General features: G+C 38.1%; 1 protein-coding gene across 4 annotated transcripts in view; it reads right to left on the reverse strand.

Annotated features, from left to right (window-relative positions):
• ST6GALNAC3 (ST6 N-acetylgalactosaminide alpha-2,6-sialyltransferase 3) overlaps positions 1-23,729 on the reverse strand; it is a 556,201-nt gene that overhangs the window by 17,851 nt on the left and 514,621 nt on the right. Inside the window, exon 4 of one of the 4 annotated variants that reach the window (XM_063653975.1) lies at positions 18,622-18,650. The exons of the other annotated variants lie outside the window; for them this stretch is intronic. Coding sequence (XP_063510045.1) covers positions 18,622-18,650 — 29 coding nt within the window. The remainder of the gene's footprint in view (positions 1-18,621; positions 18,651-23,729) is intronic. 4 annotated transcript variants of the gene reach the window in all.

Consider the following 23,729-nt stretch of genomic DNA (forward strand, 5'->3'; position numbering starts at 1 on the left):
CTACGTCTCAAGTCATCCTACAGACACAGGCAAGGCCATCCTCCTGCTTTTGATTGCCCCCATGCACCCACTTACCGCTATGGCTTCCAGTTTCATAATCAACAAAGCCCCACGGTGACATCTGCGTGCCAGCCTCCCATAGGAAAGCTTCTGTAGTTCTCCGTCAGCACAAAGTTATTTCAATGATGTTCAGCCTCAGAAGTGTCATTTTATTTATCAGAAGGCCACTTTTCAGTTTCTAAATGGCTTTGGACTTGCCACTTCTTTAAGCAGCTCTGGCCAGAGAAGAGCAGCTGCCATTCACCTCAGGCTGGGTTTGTAGCAATTCTCCAAAACTAGCATGCTGTTAATAGGACTGATGCATTCAGGATGGTGCCCAGATTTATGTGAAAGGCTTTTTAAAAGTGCAACTGCTGATTTGCACATCATCAGAGAAGGAAAACTAAGTGCTCTCAACCATGGTTTTAAGTACTGTTTCCTTCTGCTTGTTGTTCAGGAATTAATGGCCATATTAATACGCCAAATAGTATGTTAGAGAGTGAATGGCTCCAGGTCCTGAATGTTTGATTAATTAATGGATTAATTTGATGGGGGCACCTCATTCTCCAGGATATGAATGTCACTCTTGACTTTCAGCTCTTCCTGATCCTGCATGCCCCGTTAGTCACTGAGTTGTGTTCATTCTTTCTGCATGTTGTCTTTTGCATCTGTTTCTTTGCTTCCCACACGACTTTAAAACCTGGGCCACAAGATGGCTTGGGTACAGGGCTCAGATTAGTACCTCCACCCACTGTGGAACATCTGAAGACTCTACAGTCACCGTTAACAGAGGGGAATGAAATGGTGACCTGGCTCACGACAACAGAGTATCTGGTCCCAGGGAACCGGCCTCACCTCCCAAGATGTCCCTTCAAAATGTTGGCATATTCTATACAATCACAAAAAGGGGAGGCAGGGAAAGGAGTAAGACAAAAAAAAAAAGAAAAACATGCAAGCATGGCTATGGAGAAAAATATGTTTTCCCATGTCCTTACCCAATAATTTTATCAAGTCACAGATGTCTTTACTGTGGAATGGCCTCTACGTCCCTGTGAGGTATTGGAACTGAGAAAGTACAGCTGGGTTAGACACAAAATCAATATCATCTGATTCACCCTCAACAATTCATCGTGGCACTTTCTCATATCATCTCTTTCAAGAAGGCAATGCAACAGGAAAATCAGATTTTTCTCTAATCAAGGGTAAGGAATGATTTTTAGCTCTGTGAGAATCAAGGAACTTCAAAGAACTCAGTGTTGGTTATAATATTACAGGCATTCAAATCCTGATTTCATATTGCAACAGACCACCAAAATTTTCCTTTGATTATTATTATTTTTTGCTGTACACTACTAGAGAAAAAATAGCATTTAATAAGCATGTTAAACGTATGCCTGCAACATAGAGGGATCCTTGGATGGAGGAATGGACTATAGGTTTCTCCCAACAATTCACTTAGATGAATGTGCTTCTCTGAAGGGAGGAGAGGGGTATAGAGAGGAGCGGAGGGAACCACTTTGCTGTTGATCACCACTATTTTCCTCTACTATACATGTTTCTTGTTTTTGGCATTCATCACATTACAGAGAATAACTGAGAGACATGTAATCTTAGCAGTTTCTTTTTTTGTCTCAAAAGAAACACAACTGATATTTGGTTAAAGAATTGTATTATGTGCAATTTGTATTTTAGACAGAGGTGCAAGCTACCCAGCATGTGAAGAAACAAATAGAGAACACTGGCAACTTATCAACTTATTTAGAAAAAAAATATTTTGAATATTAATATAATAATTTTTAAAATTTAATATATTGAAGGATCTGAGACTATTATTATACCTTAAGAGTACCAGGATAAGGAGAGGTGAAAAAGTTTCCATGCTCAGAAACACCAACTAAAGATGGATTAAAAAACAGACACATTTAGTGCCTAAGGATATATATATGTGTGTATATATATATACCTCACCTGGAAAAAAAGATTAATTCTCTAATTGTAATGTGTGCCCCACCTTTTAGAAACACATCTATTGCACAAAAACAAGGAAAGACAACACGCATCTTTACTGAACAAACACCAGGTACTTATTCACAAATACCAAGCATGTAGCTAGGCGCCTGCTATGAAGCTGGAATGCATGGCTAAGGTATTTTGCTTTTTAATGTGGAGTAATCCCCACACCGGGAAAGAAGGTATACATCAATTTTTATGTGTTTTCATGCCTAAACCCTTAATTGTGTGAAGTATTTTGACTACAATAATATGGCATCTCTCTGAATAAAGAGTTCTGTGACTTGGGGAGGAACTGGCCTCAGAAATGGAGTTAGCACTCCCTGTCCCCACTTACAGACTGTAGATGTCCAGCATTCTCTCAACACGGCCTCAAAGAAAGTGTTTTTAAAACAAGATCAATACTCTTTCACCTCTTCTTGGGATTCTAGACCTCACAATTCACCTGCCTCTGTTGCCTCCCTCCCTCCAGGCCTTCAGACTTGTCACCCCACTTTGTTCCCAGCCTTACGGACAACATACTCATGGAGAAGTCTTGTTCTTCTGTCTGGGATTCTATCATTTCCTGCTTCCCTGACCTAACTGATGCTTCCCTGTCCTGCAGTGACCTGGAGTGACAAGAGCAAGGAGAGATTGCTTCTAAGCAGGGTAGGCTGTCTGAACCGTCAACGGTTTGGGGCAAAGAGCAATAATGTTTACCCACAAAGAGGAAAAATGAAGACACTTGAAGCCTCATCAGTAAAGAAAATAAAGCTAACAGGGGCTTTAATTACAAGCTCACTGACAACCAGTTAGCACTGTGTTTGGGTTCATTTCTCTTTTGGCTATTTTGTAGAAAATATTTCAAATTAAGAAAATAAAATCCTATGATAATTCCCCATGCAGCATAAATTGTTCCAGAGCCCAGAAAAATGTGGATCATTTCCCAATACATATCACGAATCCAGAATCACACTGATACTAAAATAAGAGAAACAGCCAAAAGAAGGCAGAGACAAAAAAATGACAGTACCATCCCATTTATAATTACAGACTCAAAAATCCTCAATTAAAACCTAACCAACTGATTTTAGCACTAGATTAAAAAGCCACACTCTATGGCCAAGGCGTTTCTATTCCAGGAGTGCAAGGATGATTTAATATAAGGAAAGCTATTAATATAACACTTCTCAAGTGTGTTAGATTGAACCCAGGTCAAGGGGATGCTAATTAATGCTATATGAGGGAGGGGGGACAGGTAATGTTTGGAAATGAAGGGTTTAATAAAGTTAATGGAATTCTTGACTACTGGACTTCTCAGTATCTTTACTATGCTAATGAGCTAATTAATCTCTAAGAAGAAAATACACTATGTAGCATTTCCTCCAAATTATTTGATCAGACAATAATCTCCCCACCCCCAATTTTTTTCATGGACTAGCCTGTGGAAAAAGTGTTCTCAAAAAACATTTTAATAGACCCTATATTAAATTAATTTATGGTATTAGCCATTTAAAGAAGAAACAACTTATCATTTCTTTGACAGATACCAAAAAGAATTTGATAAAATGCAATATCCAGTCCAAATAAGAATGTTTTAATCTGTAACTAAAGGGATATTTCTTTAACACCTAATAAAAAACACCTCTGTTAAACTAAAGGCTGGCATCACAAGTAATTGTAAAAATACTAGTGATACACATTATTAAAATCAGGAACAAGAAAAGTGAGTATACTGTTATCTTTTTTTCATTAAGGTCCTGGAAATTTTAGTGAGTGGAATTAAGACATGAAATGTTAATGATGAGAAGAAACAGAAATTCTATACCTAGATGAAATAATTGTTTATAAATAGTAGAAAGAAACTAAAAACTATTCAAATAAGGGAGTTTGAAAAAATGGCTGAATACAAAAACATATACATTTAAAAACAAATAATTTTCTCAAGTGCTGGGATTACAGGTGTGAGCCACTGTGCTCCAAAAACTAATAATTTTCTCTTATAACCAGAAACAACAGTTAGAAAGTACAATGGACCAAAATAATCCTACATTCATAATAACAGCAAAAATAGTTTTAAAAACCAAAGAATCATCTTAATAAAAATTTGTGGTACTTGTAAGACTGGACTACCGGTTTTACTAAATGGGAGGACTGAAGGCTGCAGACATGTAAATTCTCCCTAAATAATTAATATATTTGAGTGCAATTCTGATAAAAATTCCACTGGTGCAAAAAAATCACAAAAGAAAAATACACTGACGAAGTGAGGGGAAAATGTTGGTTACATAAATGGAATTCAAAGGGTTAATGTTTTTAATATAAAAATTGCTCTTTTAAGCAGATTATAAAAAGACAAACACTGAAGGAAAAAGAAGTGGGCCAGGTACACACACACACACACACACACACACACACACACACACACACACATTTCCAGCTCAGGGCTTTTGATCTTTCCCTGACAACTGCTCCTTCTGAGAGGGTTCTCTCTTGACGACCCTATATCAAATATCAAATGCCCTCATGCCTCACCAGGGCATTCCCTATTCTTCTCATCCAACTTTACTTTTCTCCACAACATTTATTACCACTCAACATAGTAGAGATTTTAAAATTTGTTGTCTTTCTCCTCCCGTTAGATTGCAAATTTCGTTGAGTGTTGTTTATTTGGTTAATCTCTGTTTTCCCAGGATCTAGGGTAATACTTGTCATATAATAGAGGCTCAATAAATATTTGTTGATTAATTGAATAAATACCATTTAGTCTCCTCTATTTATTTGAAGTATTTTCTAAATTCATTGCACACTGACTAATTTATTTTATGTGTGACTGTTGTTTACATTCACATCAGCATGTTCATGCCTTAGGTCTATGTATTTAGAGACACCTCATTGGCTTGGGAAGCACTTGCTATTTTGTAATGAAATTGTACTTCATATGAAGCAGGACACTAAAGCTTTGGGTAGAAAACCACATTTTAGTTGGAGTCTGTCACAGGCCTAGGAAAACTCCCATTTGTGTGGACTGATTGGCTCATCTCAGTAGTTTAAAAGAAACTGTCACCTAGCAGCAGGCTGGCTGCCAACGATAGTATAGCTGCAAAAGATAAGAGCTGCAAATGCTACATTCGGTTGGGGCAATCATGGGGCCATATAATGTACAGGACTGCTGAGTCAGAATCAGAGCTGCAGGTTATGGCTGTGTAGCGTGTCCCCTACACACAGGTACTGGGCTAGGGGGTGGGTAGAGACTGGAAGTGTGTGTGGCCTGAAATCCTGCTTGTGTAAGACTTGCACCTTGGTTCTGTCTCCATCAACCCAGAGGAAGAAATACTATGATATTGTGATGTACTAAGAAATAAACATTTGATCTTTGTCCCAAATCCCTGGCACAGAGGTCCTGAAATTCTTGTAATTTCCTGAGTGATAGGGACGATAGGAACATCTTTTGTTATAATATTTGGCCTTAGTTCCTAGTTTCTGATACAAGCGCTTCTAAGACCCTTGGAATCTCCAGAGTAATATCAATGCCTAGTGGGTGGGCTCCCTAGACAGCTTCAGGATAGGGCTAGTTGCCAGGGGAACCAATTATATGATTACAGGATTGGAACTTTCAGCCTTATCCCCCAACATACAGGGATAGGAGAGAAGCTCAAGATTGAGCTCAACCATCAGTGGCCATTGATTTAATAAATTCTACCTACATAATGGAACCACCATAAAACCCCTAAACAATGGTGTTCCAAGAACTTCTGGGTTGGTGAATATGTGAAAGTTCTGGAAGGGTGGTGGACCCGGAGAGGGCATGCAGCTCCCCTTCTCACATCCTTTGCCCTTTGGATCTCTTCCATTTGGCTGTTCCTGAGTCGTATCCTTTATAGTAAACCAGCAACGGTGAATAAACTGCTTTCCTAAGTGCTGTGAGCCATTCCAGCAAATTATCCAACCCAAGGGGGAAATAGTAAGCACCCCTGATTTATTGTTGGTTGGTCAGAAATTATGAGAGGCCCAGGTTTGCAACTGGCATTTGAAGTGTAGGGCAGTCTTGTGGGACTGAGGCTTTTACCTGTGTGGTCTATGCTAACTCTGGGTAGTTAGTGTCAGAACCGTGTTAGGTTGTACTAGACCCAGCTGGTGTCAGAGAATCGGTCGGCATGAAAAAAAAAAACCCACACATTTGGTGTCCAGAATTGTTGTTAAGTATAGAGAAACATTTTTTTCTTTTAGTTGCCTTTTAGTAATACCTCACCTAGAAGGATCTCCTTTTCTTTTTTTCTTCTTTTTCACTCTCTTTATTTTATTTTAAGCTCTGGGGTACATGTGCAGGACATGCAGATTTGTTACATAGGTAAATGTGTGCCATGGTGGTTTACTGTACCTACTAACCCATCACCTAGGTATTAAGCCCAGCATGTGTTAGCTATTTTTGCTAATGCTCTCCCTCCTCCCCCTCCACCCTCTGACAGGCTCCAATATGGGTTGTTTCCCTCCCTGTGTCCATGTCCTCATTGTTCAGCTCCCACTTATAAGTGAGAACATGTGGTATTTGCTTTTCTGTTCTTGCATTAGTTTGCTGAGGATAATGGCTTCCAGCTCCATTCATGTCTCTGCAAGGGACATGGTCTCATTCCTTGTTATGGCTTCATACTATTCCATGTTGTATATGTAGCACATTTTCTTTATCCAGTCTGTCATTGATGGGCATTTGAGTTGATTTCATGTCTTTGCTATTGTGAATGGTGCTGCAATGAACATACGCATGCCTCTATCTTTATAAAGAATAATTTGTATTTATTTGGGTATATACCCAGTAATGGGATTGCTGGGTCAAATGGCATTTCTGGTTCTAGGTCTTTGAGGAATCACCCCACTGTCTTCCACAATGGTTGAACTAAGTTACATTCCCAACAAGAGCGTAAAAGCGTTCCTATTTCTCCACAGCCTCACTAGCATCTGTTGTTTCTTGATGTTTTAATAATTGCCACTCTGACTGGCATGAGATAGTGGTATCTCACTGTGGTTTTAATTTGCATTTCTCTTAATGATCAGTGATGTTGAACCGGTTTTTACATGGTTTTTGGCCACATAAAAGTCTTCTTTTGAGAAATGTCTGTTCATGTCCTTTGCCCACCTTTTTTTTTTTTTTTAATGGAGTCTCGCTCTATCACCCAGGATGGAGTGCAGTGGCACAATCTCGGCTCACTGCAACCTCTGCCACTTGGGTTCAAGCGATTCTCCTGCCTCAGCCTCCTAAGTAGCTGGAATTACAGACGTCCATCACCATGCCCAGCTAACTTTTGTATTTTTAGTAGCAACAGGGTTTCACCATGTTGGCCAGGGTGGTCTTGAACTCCTGACCTCAGGTGATCCACCCACCTTGGCCTCTGAAAGTGCTGAGATTACAGGAGCGAGCCACCATGCCCAGACCTTTGCTCACTTTTTAATGGGGTTGTTTGGTTTTTTTCTTGTAAATTTGTTTAAGTTCCTTGTAGACTCTGGATATTAGACCTTTGTCAGATGGAAAGATTGCAAAAATTTCTCCTATTTTGTAGGTTGTCTGTTTGCTCTGATGATAGTTTCTTTTGCAGAATCATCTTTTTCTATTGTACACAAAGCTTAGGGTTATGATAGCACTGGCCCTCATGATAATCAAGACTTTCTGTAGTCAATTCACCACTAGTTCAGAGGCAGAGGCAAAGAGAAATTGTCAAGACTCTGTAGCTGTCTCTGTCCCTCTTCATCCAACAAGCAAACTCCTATTCATACGTTAATACCCAGAAATATCATCTTCTATCAACATCTGATGGTCACTTCCTTTTCTAAACTACCAAAAATCTGTTGGCCTTCCATGTATCACCTAACACATTGTACTGTTTATCACCTTAACAGGCTGTCTATCACCTGTATAGAGTCTCTGGAGGCTCTCCATAAAGGAAAAATAACAGAACATTTTATTTCATGTTAACAAGAAATAACATGATTAGATGCTTATGATAATACTATGTGAATTATGAACTGCATATGGGAAATATTGGTGACAGAATGACCCAGTTAAGACACAACAAAGCTGGAGACTAAGATGTGACAAAGGATTAGGGAAAATAAAGATCTCTAATCCTCAAGCCAAGGAACACTCCTGAAAAATAGCAAAATAAATGCAAGAAGATGCAAGAGTCCAATTAAAGTGATTTCTAATTTGAAAACAAGATGGGATGGTGGCACCATGATGAAAATGGAGAATCCAGAGACCAAGTTATTTTAGGATGTGAAGTAACAGAGTCTGGTTTGGATGTGTTAAATCTGAAATGTCTGTGGGATCATAGCTTGAGAAATTCCAATATGAATTTAGAATATGAGTCTGGAAAAGTGAGGTCAGAATAGAGAGGTCTTGAAATGATCAGATTATAGATTGCAGAGGAGGAAAAGAGATTGAGAAGAGAAGAGGAACAGGAATGAGCCTAAGGAACACTAACATTTGAGGTGCAAGCAGAGGGAAAGGAGCCAAAGAATGAGATGAACATTGTCAGAGATGTCATTTGAGGCAGGATTTTCTTAGACCTTGCAAGAGATTTCATTTATAGATTCTCTACATCTCTTATAGAGAATACTTAAGTTTTCATTAATATTTGAGTTTTCAAGATGGAAAAAATAATCTAGCAGCCATATTAAGTGCTTACTTACGAATTTCTAAGAGTGGGTATAGTATCTAGCATTCCTGAACACATTTGATTACAGAACCTTTAACGTCTGGTGTTTCACAGAACATATTCTAGAGATAACTGCATTCTTTTGGTAATCTTGTGTTCTTTATGTACAGAGGTTAAACTGACAGATTCATTATAATAAAGTACTTCTTACCTATTAAAAATGAAACATTAACTTCATTTTTTTCCCATTTTTCAAATATTCAACCATTCTTTCAAAGGACTGCGACTTTGCAAGGCCCAGCCAATTCTGTATGTAGTTCAGAGTGAAGGTCACGAGATTTATATATTTAAACTAAATGTGTTATGTTTTAGACCAACACCAAGTTTTCTTCTATATACTTGGCTTTTCACTCTCCTTTTAATTTTTTCCTTGATTTACATTTATTATGAAATATTTCATATATATGAAGGACTATAGGTAATGTGTTCATAGGCCCATAGAATAATAAACCACCAAGCTTAAGAAATAGAGCATTAGCTGTGCCTGTAGTCCCAGCTAATCATGGGACTGAGGTGGAAGGACTGCCTGAGCTCAGGAGTTCCAGGCTATAGTGAGCTGTGATTGTGCCACTGCATTCTAGCCTGGGTGACAGAGTGAGACTTCGTCTCGAAAAAAATTTAAAAATGAGTAAATAAAAGAGACAGAGCATTGTCCATTCAGAGACATTCCAATCCTCTCTCTCCCTGGCAGGAGTAACTGTTATTTTAGTTTTTGGATTATTCAATATTTTTTCAATGTCATTTTACTGTGCATGTATGTGTCCATGAACAAAATATTATTTGGTTTTGTGAGTTTTTCACCTTTACATAAATGGCATCATTTTGTATGTATTCCTGTGATTTGTCTTTTTCATTCAATATTTTGTTTGTGAGATCCATCTCTGTTAATGCTTATGGCTGCAGTTCATTCATTTTTTTACTGCCATAGTAAAATCCATTTATGCATTCATAACAATTTATTTAGCCATCCTTCTGTCAATTTCTGGGTATTTGAAATTATTCCAGTTTTCCTTTTCCTTTTGCAAACATTACCTCTCTAAACATTCACACACCTGTACTAGTGCTTCTCTAGGGAAATATCTAGGATTAGAATTGTTAGGTAGAAAGGTAAGCAAATGTTCAACTACAAGGTAATTCCAAATGGTTTTCCAAGGGATTGGGACCAATTTATACTCCTATCGACAGCATATAAGAGCTCCTGCTGCTCTTCGTCTTCAGTAGTACTTATATTTTCAGACTGAAATTTTTGCCAATCTGGTGGGTGTAAAATGATATTTAATTTTGCTTTGAATATGCATTGCTCTCATTACTAATGAGGTTGATAATCTTTTCACATGTTTATTAGCTATTCATGTTTCTTCTTCTGTGAAATGCCTCTTCAGGTTATTGCATATTTTTTCCAATGGATTGTTTGTCTTTTCTTTAATTTTTTTTTTTGGTGTGCTTTATGCTACTCTTGTTTGTATGTGTTATAATTATTTCCGCCTACTGTGGCTTGTGTGTTTACTTTTTATCTCAGGAACATTACATTTTAACTTAAAATTAATCAATTAATCAAATTGGTTAAATTAAAAACACCAATACTTTAATTTATTAATTAAAAAAATTAAAAATAAATTAATAAAATTAATCAAATGCATCCATCTTTTCTCTTACTGTTTGTGCTTTGGGGGCTGTTTTTAAGAAATCAATCCCTAACTTGCTATCAAATTTAAGATTTTTTTTTAACGAGCATATTTTCTTTGTCTTACAACTTAGAATTACAAATCTATTATTTAGTATTATTATACTGTACTAACAACTTACAAACAAAACAGTTTGGGAGTTCTCAAGCTTACTTTTCTGCCTTTCCTGCTCCTATTCCCCATTCTCCTTCCTGGTCCCTCCTTAGACTGATCCGCTTTAACACTTTTTTCACCCACCCATACTCACTTATGATCTTCTTCCACATGCACAGGCACATGCACATGCACACACACACACATGTGCACGCATGAACACACATTCTTGACCCTTTTCTCCTCTCTCCACATCACCAGTTCTGCCTCCCCACTGACACATTCCCCATTTGTAACTCAGGTGAACCCACCCCGTCAGACTTGCACACTGAAACTCATTCCTATGTGTACATGCAATCCTTAACCAAGCTGTCTGTAGTTAGGGCTCTCAGTTTTGTCAAATCTTTTTCTTTTTTTTTTTTTTAAATTTTTTCTTCTTTTATTATTATTATTATTATTATTATTATTATTATTATTATTATACTTTAGGTTTTATGGTACATGTGCGCAACGTGCAGGTAAGTTACATATGTATACATGTGCCATGCTGGTGCGCTGCACCCACCAACTCGTCATCTAGCATTAGGTATATCTCCCAATGCTATCCCTCCCCCCTCCCCCCACCCCACAACGGTCCCCAGAGTGTGATGTTCCCCTTCCTGTGTCCATGTGTTCTCATTGTTCAATTCCCACCTATGAGTGAGAATATGCGGTGTTTGGTTTTTTGTTCTTGCGATAGTTTACTGAGAATGATGATTTCCAATTTCATCCATGTCCCTAGAAAGGACGTGAACTCATCATTTTTTATGGCTGCATAGTATTCCATGGTGTATATGTGCCACATTTTCTTAATCCAGTCTATCATTGTTGGACATTTGGGTTGGTTCCAAGTCTTTGCTATTGTGAATAATGCTGCAATAAACATACGTGTGCATGTGTCTTTATAGCAGCATGATTTATAGTCCTTTGGGTATATACCCAGTAATGGGATGGCTGGGTCGAATGGAATTTCTAGTTCTAGATCCCTGAGGAATCGCCACACTGACTTCCACAATGGTTGAACTAGTTTACAGTCCCACCAACAGTGTAAAAGTGTTCCTATTTCTCCACATCCTCTCCAGCACGTGTTGTTTCCTGACTTTTTAATGATTGCCATTCTAACTGGTGTGAGATGGTATCTCATTGTGGTTTTGATTTGCATTTCTCTGATGGCCAGTGATGGTGAGCATTTTTTCATGTGTTTTTTGGCTGCATAAATGTCTTCTTTTGAGAAATCTTTTTCTTTACTCTTGAAGCCCCATTAACATCCTCCCTCACTCACATGGTGATCTCGTCCCTTACTTTGCAAAGCAATTAGAGACTATTTCAGAGTCTCTAAATGTCTTCCTCCCAGTCTTCTCCTCCTTCCTTGAACTTGTCTGCATCTGCTACGTTTTCATTCATTTGGTTAGAAGGATACCTTCCTCGCCATCAGGACCCGGTACTGGATTTTGCTCTGTCTACTTCTAGCCGGACTTCCTCTTAACTGCTTTGAAATCTCTCCTTTCCTTGCTCTCAACTGGTCATGTTCAGCACTGCCTGTGCTAGTCTCTTTACCTCCTTTCCCATTCCTTACTCATTGCAAAGAAAAAGGCTCCTTCCCACTTCCCAGTCTCTAGATCACAGATTCCAAATGGGTTCCTTTAGGAAATCTACGTTTGAACCGTGGCTTGGCCACTGACTGGTTGTTCACTCCTTGTAAATGTGAATTATCATCCCTACCTCATTAGGTTGTTGTGAGGGTTAATGAAATACAGCATAGAACTTGGAATTTAGCTTCAAGCCAGCACTTGGTAGGAGTTCCATAGGTTTAAATTTTCTTTCTTTATCCTTCAATTTAATTTCCTCTTTAATCCTTTCTTTCAACTTTGAAAAATAAATTCCTTTACTTCCGGAGCTAATGATTTATGTAGTTTTACCCTTTAATTTTCTCTTTTTGGAAACCAAGACCTAAGTCCTAATTCCTTTATTCATCTGAAAATAACTACATACTTCCATCAAATTACATTACTCACTTCATTTAACTTATCCAGTTACCTTCCAAAAAATACTAGAAAATAAAGAGCAAAAAGAACAAAAATTAGTGAACTTTAGTTTGCTATTTTCCTGAAACAGAATACTTTCCTTCCTTCCTTCCTTCCTTCCTTCCTTCATTCCTTCTTTGTTTCTGACAGAATCTTGCTCTATAGCCCACACTGGAGTGCAGTGGCATGATCTCAGTTTACTGTAGACCTCCACCTCCCAGGTCGAATGATCCTTTCACCTTAGCCTCCTGAGTTTCTGGGACCACAGGCAAGCACCACCATGCCCGGCTAATTTTTGTATTTATTTATTTATTTATTTTTGTAGAGATGGAGTCTTACCTCACCATGTTGCTCAGGCTGGTCTCAAACTCTGGGCTAAAGCCATCCACCCACCTCGGCCTCCCAAACTGTTGGGATTACAGGCGTGAGTCACCATGCCCGGCCAAAAGAGAATATTTTCTAGGTGGCATCTTGGCCTCAATATATCTTGCTCATTTCCAGGAAATGTTTTGATGAAATAACATTTGGAAAAATACATTAGATAAATGGCTTCTGAAGTAGTGTCCTAATCTAGTTATTAAAGCCAATCCATATTCATAAGTTGAAAGCTGGCAAAAGTATTGCTTTGATGCATTTATTTTATAATAACCTTGACATGTTTTAAACCGTACAAAACAGACGTCTTCAAGACATAGCACAATGCACTCACAGCACAGTGAAATAACCACAGGGTTGGAATAGATTTATACACTGAATGAGGTGGAGACTGGCATGTGTTCAGATCCCAGACTTTTTAGGAGGGGAATGGGCCGAGGACAATGAGCAGGGACCTGTCTTGTCAGTTCTTGTGTCCCTAGTCCCTAGCACAATGTAAGTACTCAGTGAAGGCTGGATGGAGTGAATAATAGGGTTGAAATTTGACTTTTCACTTGGGAAAGGTGAAGGCGGTCCCATTTCCAGACTAGTCTAACTTTCTTAGTCAATTTGGGTTGCTATAATAAAATGCCATAAACCAGGTGACTTAGAAACAACAGAAACTCATTTTCCACAGTTCAGGAGGCTGAAAGTCTGAGATGACAGTGCCTGCATGGTTGAGTCCTGGTGAGAGCCCTCTTCTGTGTACAGACTGTGACTCTTGTTGTATCCTCACATGGCGGAGAGCAGAGAGGGGAAGCAAGCTCTCTCATGACTCTAGAGGCACTAATTCCAATCGTGAGGACCACACTCTCATGGACTCTTCCAATCCTAATTGGAAGGCCTCACCTCCTGTTACTACCACAGTAGGGAGGTAAGATTTTAATATAAGAATGATAAGGGTACACAAACATTCAGTCCATAACATCTATCTTAAAATAACTTTTGTTCTAAAATAGATTTTAAGGGCTACCTATTTTTCTTCTCACCAGGTCAGTTTCCCAGCTGCAGAGAATAAACACAGCACATAGGATATAAAATTGTATATTCTGAAAATTGTGTGTTAATGATCATAACCTCATTGATATGCATCACCCAAAACAATAAATTGTGATGGAGAATGGAAGTATTTATCTATATTTTCTGAGCAACATTACACACACACACACACACACACACACACACACACACAAAAGATATGGTAGTGGGAGGAATAAAATAATCAAACAACGAATTTTACTAGAATTACTTGGATATTCCAGGTATTTCATCCATCTAGATTGAATTAAACTTGATTTTTCAGATGTAGACACAGCACTTTGCTCCTTTCATCATGAAATGTTTAATCTCATATGAACAGAAAACCAAACACTGCATGTTCTCACTCATAAGGGGGAGTTGAACAATAAGAACACATGGACACAGGGAGGGGAACATCACACACCGGGGCCTGTCAGAGGGTGGGGGGCAAGGGGAGGGAGAGCATTGGGACAAATACCTAATGCATGTGGGGCGTAAAACCTAGATAATGGGTGGATGGGTGCAGAAAACCACCATGCCACATGTATACTTAGGTAACAAACCTGCATGTTCTGCATATGTATCCCAGGACTTAAAGTATAATTAAAAAAGTTTAATCTATAACAGTTCCCTTATAATAAGCTCATACTCTAAAACTAAAAAAAAAAAAAAAATCTTACATAAATATTCCAATTATTTGTATGCATAAGAAAATTACAAGAGATAATTTATTTTAATGTGAACAGATAATGAAAAATAAATGAGAAGTATTAATGGCATTCTTCTATCAAACTTATGAAAATCAACAATTATCAAAATGTCTGTAAGAAAAAAGCAATGCAATGAACCTACAACCATGAAAAAAAAGGCAAATAATATAAATAAAGTAGATTACTTTTGAAAAATAAATATTTCAATACTCCTAAGTTTCATCGTTATTTTCTCTTTCCATGAAAAGCATAGAAATGCAGTAAGAATTAGTTAGACATGTTTAGATTTTACATATTTTTGTCAGAAATTTATTTTTATATAAGTTTAGGAAGAAGCATATGGTAGACATTGGTACTACTGAAGAAATGCCCTAATCAGTCCTCTTAAACACAGTGAAAAGAATCATTTTCTTTCTGTCTAACGGAGGCTTACCATTTTTTTTTTTTAATTTGTGAAGCATTTATGGCAGAAGTGAGCAGTGAAGATCTGTGCTTGTCTACAAGGCACATCTGAATCACGAGTATAGAAGACATCAGTAGAAGGATTAGTGGAGGCTTGGAAGGTATTTTACTTTTTCCCATCATTGAAGAAAGATAGATACAAAAGGTTTTTTCTTCCAGAAAGAATGAAATCAGATTAGAATTCATATTTCTTTCCCAAGAGATCAAAATCAGTTTAAGTTCTGAATCTGTAAGCAACATTTTGCAAAACATTTCTAGCTCTCAGCTATATTCCAGTCCTTGCTTTGGTACCTGGGGGCAGCTCAACCTTCTGAAAGCAATGGAGGCTGTGAGATGGATGGAAGTACATGAGTGCATGGGATCCCTGCTCTCCTGGAGTCTGACTGGCACGTGCTCAGGAAGAATTCACCATCTTGGTTGCAAAAGCATCTGGTTATGGCTATAGGCTGAATGTTTTTATCTCCCACAAATTCATATGTTGTTGTGATGGTATTTGGAGCTGGGCCCTTTGGGAGGTGATTAGGCTGTGAGAGTGGAGCCCTCATGAATAGGATTGGTGCCCTTCTAAAAGAGATCCCAGGGAGCTCTCTTACCCCTTATGCCATGGAAGGGCACAGCAAGAAGATGTTGTCTGTGAACTAAGAAGCAGGTCCTCACCAGAGAATCTGCAGATAACCTAATCTTGGTATTCCCAGCCTGCAGAACTGTGAGTAATAAACTTTTGGTGTTTAAGACACTCAGTCTATAGTATTTTTGTTATTTTTGTTTTAGTGCCCCAAATAAATGAAGACAGTTATACATAATTAAACTCAGCCTGGATGACTGAAATCAGGGCCTGGTGGAGAGGAGACATCCCAGACAGAGCCAAGAGCATGAGTGAAAGCATCACATTAGGAATGATTCATTGGAAACAGTGTAGACCCCAGAGCTCCAATTCCAGCTTTGATGCTTTTTGCCCATTACTCTTCATATAATCACTATAAAAAACAGAAGCCCTCTACTTAGTAATACTTTTGGTTTTCAAAAGCCACCTAGAAGTCCATTTGCTTGTTAAGTCCAAAGTAACCAATTTTTGAACTTCTTTGACTATCATTGACTTTGCAACAAGTATCACAAGCAGAAACACTCGATGATTAAATACTGTAATGAAAAACTTCTGGGGACGTAGAACAAACAGTCTCTAGATAAAGTATCTGGGAGGCAATTCCAAAACTCTGGACAGGGTTTGGTACATTCTTCACATCACCTTGGGGGTTAGGATTTCAACTTATGAATTTCTGGGGGGCACAGGCATTCAGATTTTGGCATTGTGTGTATGTCTGGGCTGTGTGGGGGAAAATCTTAAGTTATAGGTGGCTGTAGATCCCACTAACAAGGGAAGGAAACTCACCACTGTCATTACCAGGACCCAGCAAGCGACATATATTTACTGAAATAAATATATGGTAAGCAAGCAACATAAATTTACTGAGTAAATAAGTGAGATTACTTAAAATGAATGATTAGTAAAATTGGAATTACTCAGCTCTCTGCTATTTTGTTAGTTTCTCCCTACTCTCCAAAAGTTCTGGATAGGAGTGTCATTAGCAGCCTTCCTAACATTGATCAACGGGAAAGCTACTCAGTAGAAGGATGCCTGGCATCCCCTCTGGTTTATGCTTTTAGACTCAGACTAAACTATGGATTTTCTTCCCTTTTATTAATGTCCCCAGAAATCTTTTACGCTAGTAAATCTCTCTGAAAACACAGCAGTGGTTAGTGAGAAGGGAAAAAAGAAATCTTTAAAACCATCTCTTAAAATGAACTCAAGGATAATTATAAGCTCACAAGTATAAACATGTTCAATCAAAATTGAATTCAGGTCTAAAGAGACTAACTAATAGCATCCCATCCATCTCTTCGTGTGTGGAAACTCAGACAATCCCAGCTGGTCAAGAGTATGATCCATTGATAGCAACAGTTACTGCAAATGTTCTGACATAGGAAATGTAGAGAAAAGTCCCAGGCTGATATTATTTCAATTTTATTATGGCTTAACAGAACTAGCCATTCACTTGTTAGCAATCCCTACCTCAATATACGTTGCTTTATTTTCCGAAATGAGATGCTGGGTTAAATTCTTTAAATAAAAAAATTGATAGCTGCCATTATTTCTGATGAAGATCAGAATACAAGAAAATACAAATTTGTCTACATTACATTTCCTGTAGTTAGAAGTGAGTGCTTATCCAAGAAGAAATTATTTTCAGTTAATACTAAACTACACTTTATATCTTTTTTCTGATTTGTGCTTCCCTTTCTAGGATACCTATTGAGCAACTACTATGTGCCAGAATTGTGTTAAAAGCTGAGGCTATTTCACATAAACAAGACATGATCTCAGCCTTGGAAACCAACTGTCTAACTGGAGAGACAGGCACAGAAAAAATAATTATAATTCCACATGATAAGTAAAATAAAAGAGGCATGAATACGTTATTAGGTAGGAAGTAATTAATTCTGCTTGAGTGGCTAAGGGGAAACAAAGCTAAAGCAGGAGGTCCTGGAAGAGTTTTCTAGGAGTCTTCCAGGCTTCATGTTAATACACAAGGTCCACATTTCATATGTTTGTCTGAATTAAAGAGATAAATTCTGCATTTTCCAATGCAGTGGTTCCCAGCCTTGGCCGCGCATTGCAGTCACCTGGGGAGCTTATAAAAAGATGGGATGAGGGGACTGCCCAGATCAATTAAAGCTGCGTCCCCTGAGTAAACCTCAGTCACTGCTACTCAAAAACAATTTCCCCAGCTGGTTCTAATCATGTCTCCAGGCCTGAGAACAACTTTTTCATAATAAACAACTACAGGGCACCCCCATTGCCCTAAGTCAAGGGGGCCATTATTTGGTGGGGAGGGTAAAAGAGACATCGAATCTATATATCCTTAAAAAGAAAGTTTAAGAAATATGCAAATATTTAAAATCTATAACTTCACTTTTATATATGTAACTGCAACGTAAAAATCAAATCCAAAATGGCCGTGTGTGTGTGTGTGTGTGTGTATGTTATTGATAGTTATTGACAGTGCATTGAAAATTACACATCAGTATGTAGACCTGAAGGTTAGTGTATGCTAAAGACTTTGAGGTTTTAGGGACTTGAAATGATTCTTGTCCACTATCCTGAGTGTTTTCTGAACATTTTAAGTGTGCAATTGATTAAGCTTAGAATATAACACCAGTTAAACATTGTAGGAGATCAGTCAGAGTGGTGGGAGAAATTACAGGGAAAGGGTGCAAACCTTCTGAAAGGTCAGAAGGCTCTGCATAGCTTTGGGGGAGAATAAGCTGAGGGCAGCTGTTCTCTTACCCTGAGGCAGAGGGCAAGGAGTAGGTACAAGGAAGTGTAGGGGAATTTAGCGTAAACAGGCTTGTTTACTTATGTTAACCAGGAACTGACCTTTGATCATGCCAGCACGAGACTGCTCCCTGAAAGGAGGAACAATAATGTTAATTACCCACAGATTGTGTTGGCTTCAGGCTTTCGGCATTATGTCTGTACTAAATAAAAGCAAGGAGCCCCAGCTTATCGAGACTGTTAACTCTTCAGCAGTCCCCTAGCTGCTTTTACACTGCATACCTGTGTCTGAGTACCCCTTTCATCCACTGCTCGGCCAGAGTCTGCAGGACATACCTGGCAAAACATCTCTCCTTTTTTTGAAAAACTAAGACAATTTCAATAAAGTTTGAACTTTGGTTAATAATAATGTAACATATCAATGTGACAAATGAAAAATATTAATGTAAAATGCTAATAATAGGGAAAACTGGATGTGGGATACAGTGTAACACTATCTATACTATGATCAATTACCTCCTTGGAAAGGCTGTAGACAGATGAGGAATGGTGTATTATATTCTCTTATATATCTAGACATATCTGTTGAGTGGTCACATAAATCAATTCAAGAATCAGCGTTGCAGTAGGTACTCATTCAGGCTAATTAAGTGGTATCATAGTTTATTGAAAGATGATCGAAGAGGTTAAAGAGCCCAAAGGAGCAGCTTTATCTATTGTCTATGTATTTATCTATCTGCATCTATCTATTCTATCACCTAGCTAGCTAGCTAGCTAATCTATGCATCCATTCATCCATCCATCTATTTATCTATTGTTATTTAGTTTTCCTTTAGGAGGAGACAATATCCAAATGTATTTAAGAATAACTTATTACACAGTTAAATTTGGTAACACACATCCTCTGAAAACAGAGGAACAAGAGGGTATTAGAGATCTTTGGTTCCTTAGAAGGTATTGAAAGTCAATATAGGTATTGAGATAAGTGACAAACATGTTTCTAAGAGCAGGCCATAACCTTTAAAGAGTTGGGTAGATGAGATGTATTCTTCTTTTCTGTTTATTCATGAACAATTTTGCAGATGGAAATAAAGGAATGTCATGTTTGTAATATTGACTGATGAGACTGCTCTCTCTCTAATTAAAAAAATAGTTCTGGATATGTAGAAATAGCTTCATTTTTTGTTAGTATTTTTTACATTTATACTCCTAAAAAAAGCATATTTATTTCCACGAGCTGTGACTAAAATCACATAGTCATATGACTGGATTTCAGCAGTCACTGAAAGTTATCCCCTAAGCCCTGTTCAGAGCCATGTTCAAAGCCAGTCCAGGGGCTCCATGCTGATTAAATAAGGGGAGAAGGGGCAGCACGAGGGCCCCCTTCCACCCTGGGGTCTTTCTCATGCTACTTGTGATGGGCTCTGTGGGAATCTTAGTAATCCTTAGAGATTCCATTAGTGAGTAGGTGGCTTATTTCAAATGAGTAGGTCTCCCTCCTCTGCCATCCCTCTTCCTATGATCGCCACATCAGTATGCTTCTTACATCATACTGAAACCATTTGTTTACAGGCCTGTGTTCCCACTAGACGCCAGTGTGAGTGTTTTGAAAGCAGAGACTGGGTCCCATTTATCTTTGATTTTCCAACAAGTATCACAAGGAGTAGGCACTCAAAAATCAATTATTGGCATGAAAACAAACTTTGGGGAAAGTAGAGCAAAGAATCTCAGATAAAGTGTCTGAGAGGCAATTCTAACACTCTTGATAGGGTGTGGTACATTCTTTACCAAAGAGAAAATTTATGAAAGCACTTTAGAAAGATGCTTGATAAAACCTCTTTTTATTCTGCCACATTCAATTTCTCAAAATTGTGCCCTGTCCAAGGCCATCAGAGCTTTCTGAATCTCTTTTCTATCTTGGGCAAATGTTTATTTCCAAATGTTCACCATGCCAAGATTGTGTTATCTAATGTGGGCATTCAGAACTCTAGGTAGCTGCTAAAAACCTTGTTGCTATTAAGGATACCAGATTAAAAATTAACAATGTAATCACAGAAAATTCCAGAGATAACATCACAATTAAGTCTTCAAAACAACACAGTTCTTTACAGAATCTTCCTTTGCTTCCATACTGCATTTTGTCTGATAAGCACTTGCCAACAAAGACATCATACTAATTACAATTTGTCATAAAAAGGGTAGGAAAACTGATAAATGATTCATTGATTATTTTCTTTATGAAATAATTCTTCTGTTCTTGTCCTCATGTTACATTTGGATAACAAATGGAGGCTTTAAGTGTCTTTTCAAGGAGTTATTTAGAAAAAATCATGTTTTCAGTATTAATTCTTAGCAACTGTGAGTGCATATACATTAAACAAAAAAAAAGGAGGACAAAACGAGTATTTTTGGTTCTTTGTATGTGGAAAAGAATTCCCCTTTTAAAAGTGGATTTGTATAAAATAGTCTTTGGCTTCTCTGTAAGATTTTTCACTCCCCACCATTCCAAGTTATGTAAGGAACACATCCTCTCCTCTATGTCCCCAAATGCTATGCTAGAGAGGGCAAGATGTCTCTTGGCACTTATTCTGGTTTTCTTGTCCTGAAAAGGTCAATACCTCATATGATAGCTAATTTGTCAAGGGAGAACGGCTGAGCAAGAGCAGGAATTTGGGCAGTGGGGAAATGTGAGCCAGTCCACAGGGCCCTCAGTGAGTAGGAAGGAGAGACCAGGAAGTCTGAGGTGAAGAGGAGTGGGCAGTGATAGAGCCAGGGTCAGGGGCTCCAAATGCTCTCTGGGTGCCTTCTCTTCTCTGTTTTCTCCTAGGAAGCAATTTTATGATTCCCAAATCTGTATAAGATGCCCAGTGGTCTCTCCATCAGGACATTTCCCTCATGCATACACCCATGTACCTTATCCATACCATGACCCAAAGTGATCTTGCATTTTCTGAACCCTTTTCTCATTTCTGTATTCCCATCTCAATGAATGGTGTCAGCAGTCATGTAGGCCAGAAACATTTCTTCATCACCCTGTCTCTTTGTTCTTCCTTAATCCCATGTATTCTTGATGGATTTTACTTCAAAATGTTTCTGAAATGCATTCTTTTCATCTTCCTTCACTCCAAACCTCATCATCTCTGTTCTGGACAAGTATGATCTCTTCTTGATGATCTCTCTGCCTTAAGTATTTTCTCCCACTTTTCCTTCCCCTAAACTGCTGACACAGTGAGTTTTCTATAAAGCAAAGCTGATTATGTCATTCTTCTTGATTAAAAGGCTTCAGTTGCTTTCCACCATTTAAACTAGGGAATCAAATCTGGGATTCTTCACCTTACATAAGAACATCTTCACAATTTTATCTCTCTTTACATTTCTGGCCTCTTCTTTGCAGGCTGACCCTTTACTTGCATGTTATGTTTGATTCACTCAGAATAACTCACAGAACTTCTTTCCGTGCCAACTGTAAATTAGATAGACATTTATTATTGAGGCATGACATGCCAGGCACTCTTCTTCTAGGTCCTAGGGACATAGATGAGGTGCCCTAGTACATGTTCTTCTGGAACATCCTTCTTAGGCTTCCTTTAAATTCTGCTCACATATGACCTCCTCTGTGTAGTCTTTGTGGCCCTCCCAGGTAGAGGCAGCCAGGCCATTTTCCATGCTACAAGAATTTATTACCTCACATACACAACTCTGATGTGGCATAATGCAAATATGTGTCTTCTTATCTCTTTCCCTCACTCAACTGAGGGTTAAAGTCCTAGACAGAGCCTGTGTCTTATTCATCTCTATCCTCAGTGTTTAGAGTAATGCAAGGCATGAAGCAGGTGCCTGATAAATATATAAATATTTTCTGAATGAATGATAATATGTGCCCATGATGTACGTCCAGGATAAATCTGCATCATACACACTTGCCCTGGGCTCTCTGGAAAAAATACAGGCACATCATCAGAGGACCCTCCACCACACACACACCTAATGTCAAAGTAATTCCCCTGACTTTTGAATCAAAATAAAATTTATTTAGCTGAAAATAAAAGATAAACATAACCGGAAGGGAGGTTAACAGTGGTTGCCTCAGGGTGGTGAATTTCCAGGGGAAACCTGGGTATATATGCCAGCTATTCCCTTTGCCTGAAATGTCCACTCCAGCCCCTACACACACACACACACACTCACACACACAGACACACACACGCACGCACACAGCCTAGTTAACTCTTACCAGTCTTTCATATCTCATTTGTATTTCTTTAGGGAAACTTTCCTAACCTTTATCATCACAGATTAAGTGCAGTCTCCTGTCATGTATTCTTAGAGCATCAAAAATCTTCCTTTAGTAGCTTTTATCTAGCTATAATTACACTTATTTATATTATTCTTTGATTAATTTCTATTTCTTTTTCCAAACCATAAGTTCAACAGGGCAAGCTCCATGTATGTTACACAGGAGACTCTCAATGCATATTTATTGAATAATAATCAAACGAATCATCTACTTTAATATTCATAATAACCAACCAAGGTGAGCCCTGTTATCATACGCACTTTCCAGAGAAAATGGACACAAGTACAATTAAGTAACTTGCCCAAGATCCCACAGTTAGGGATGAAACAGTGAGACAGTTACTGGCTTTTTGCATGCTGGTTTCCTGTATCACAGAGAACTAATTTAGAGCTATTTTAAAACTTTAAAACTTTAAATAAATGAGTTCAGCTTTATTATTCACTATTGAATGCCTAAGAAAATTATTAATTTTAAATATGGGTTTAAAAAAATGAGTACATCCATAGAGAGTTTGTCTTTTTTGATCTCTCAGCTCTGATTGGAAGTAAGTCAGTATTAGCAGTGTTGTTAAAATCTCCAGCATGAAGATCCATGTGGGTGCTTGGAGTCTAACAATAGAAAAGGTAAGCTTATTTCCTTTTCTAATATGTGGTTCTTGTTTAATTCCCAGTGTGTGTTTGAAATAATTTTAAAAAGTAATCTGATATTTGCAATTTACTGAAACATCTGACAACTGGGTATTGAAGAATTTGTTGTTGCGTTATTTGAGAGCCTTCCTAAAATCCTAATCCTATTTTTCTTACAGAATGAATGCATTCCTTCATATTAAAAGACACTAAAAAGTAATGGCAGATGAAATGTGGTCACGTTGAGCAGCTGCTCAGAACCTCAACAAAGTATGGGTCTTGATTAC

Source organism: Pongo pygmaeus, chromosome 1, assembly GCF_028885625.2.
Source record: "Pongo pygmaeus isolate AG05252 chromosome 1, NHGRI_mPonPyg2-v2.0_pri, whole genome shotgun sequence".
In the NCBI taxonomy this organism is placed as follows: domain Eukaryota; kingdom Metazoa; phylum Chordata; class Mammalia; order Primates; family Hominidae; genus Pongo; species Pongo pygmaeus.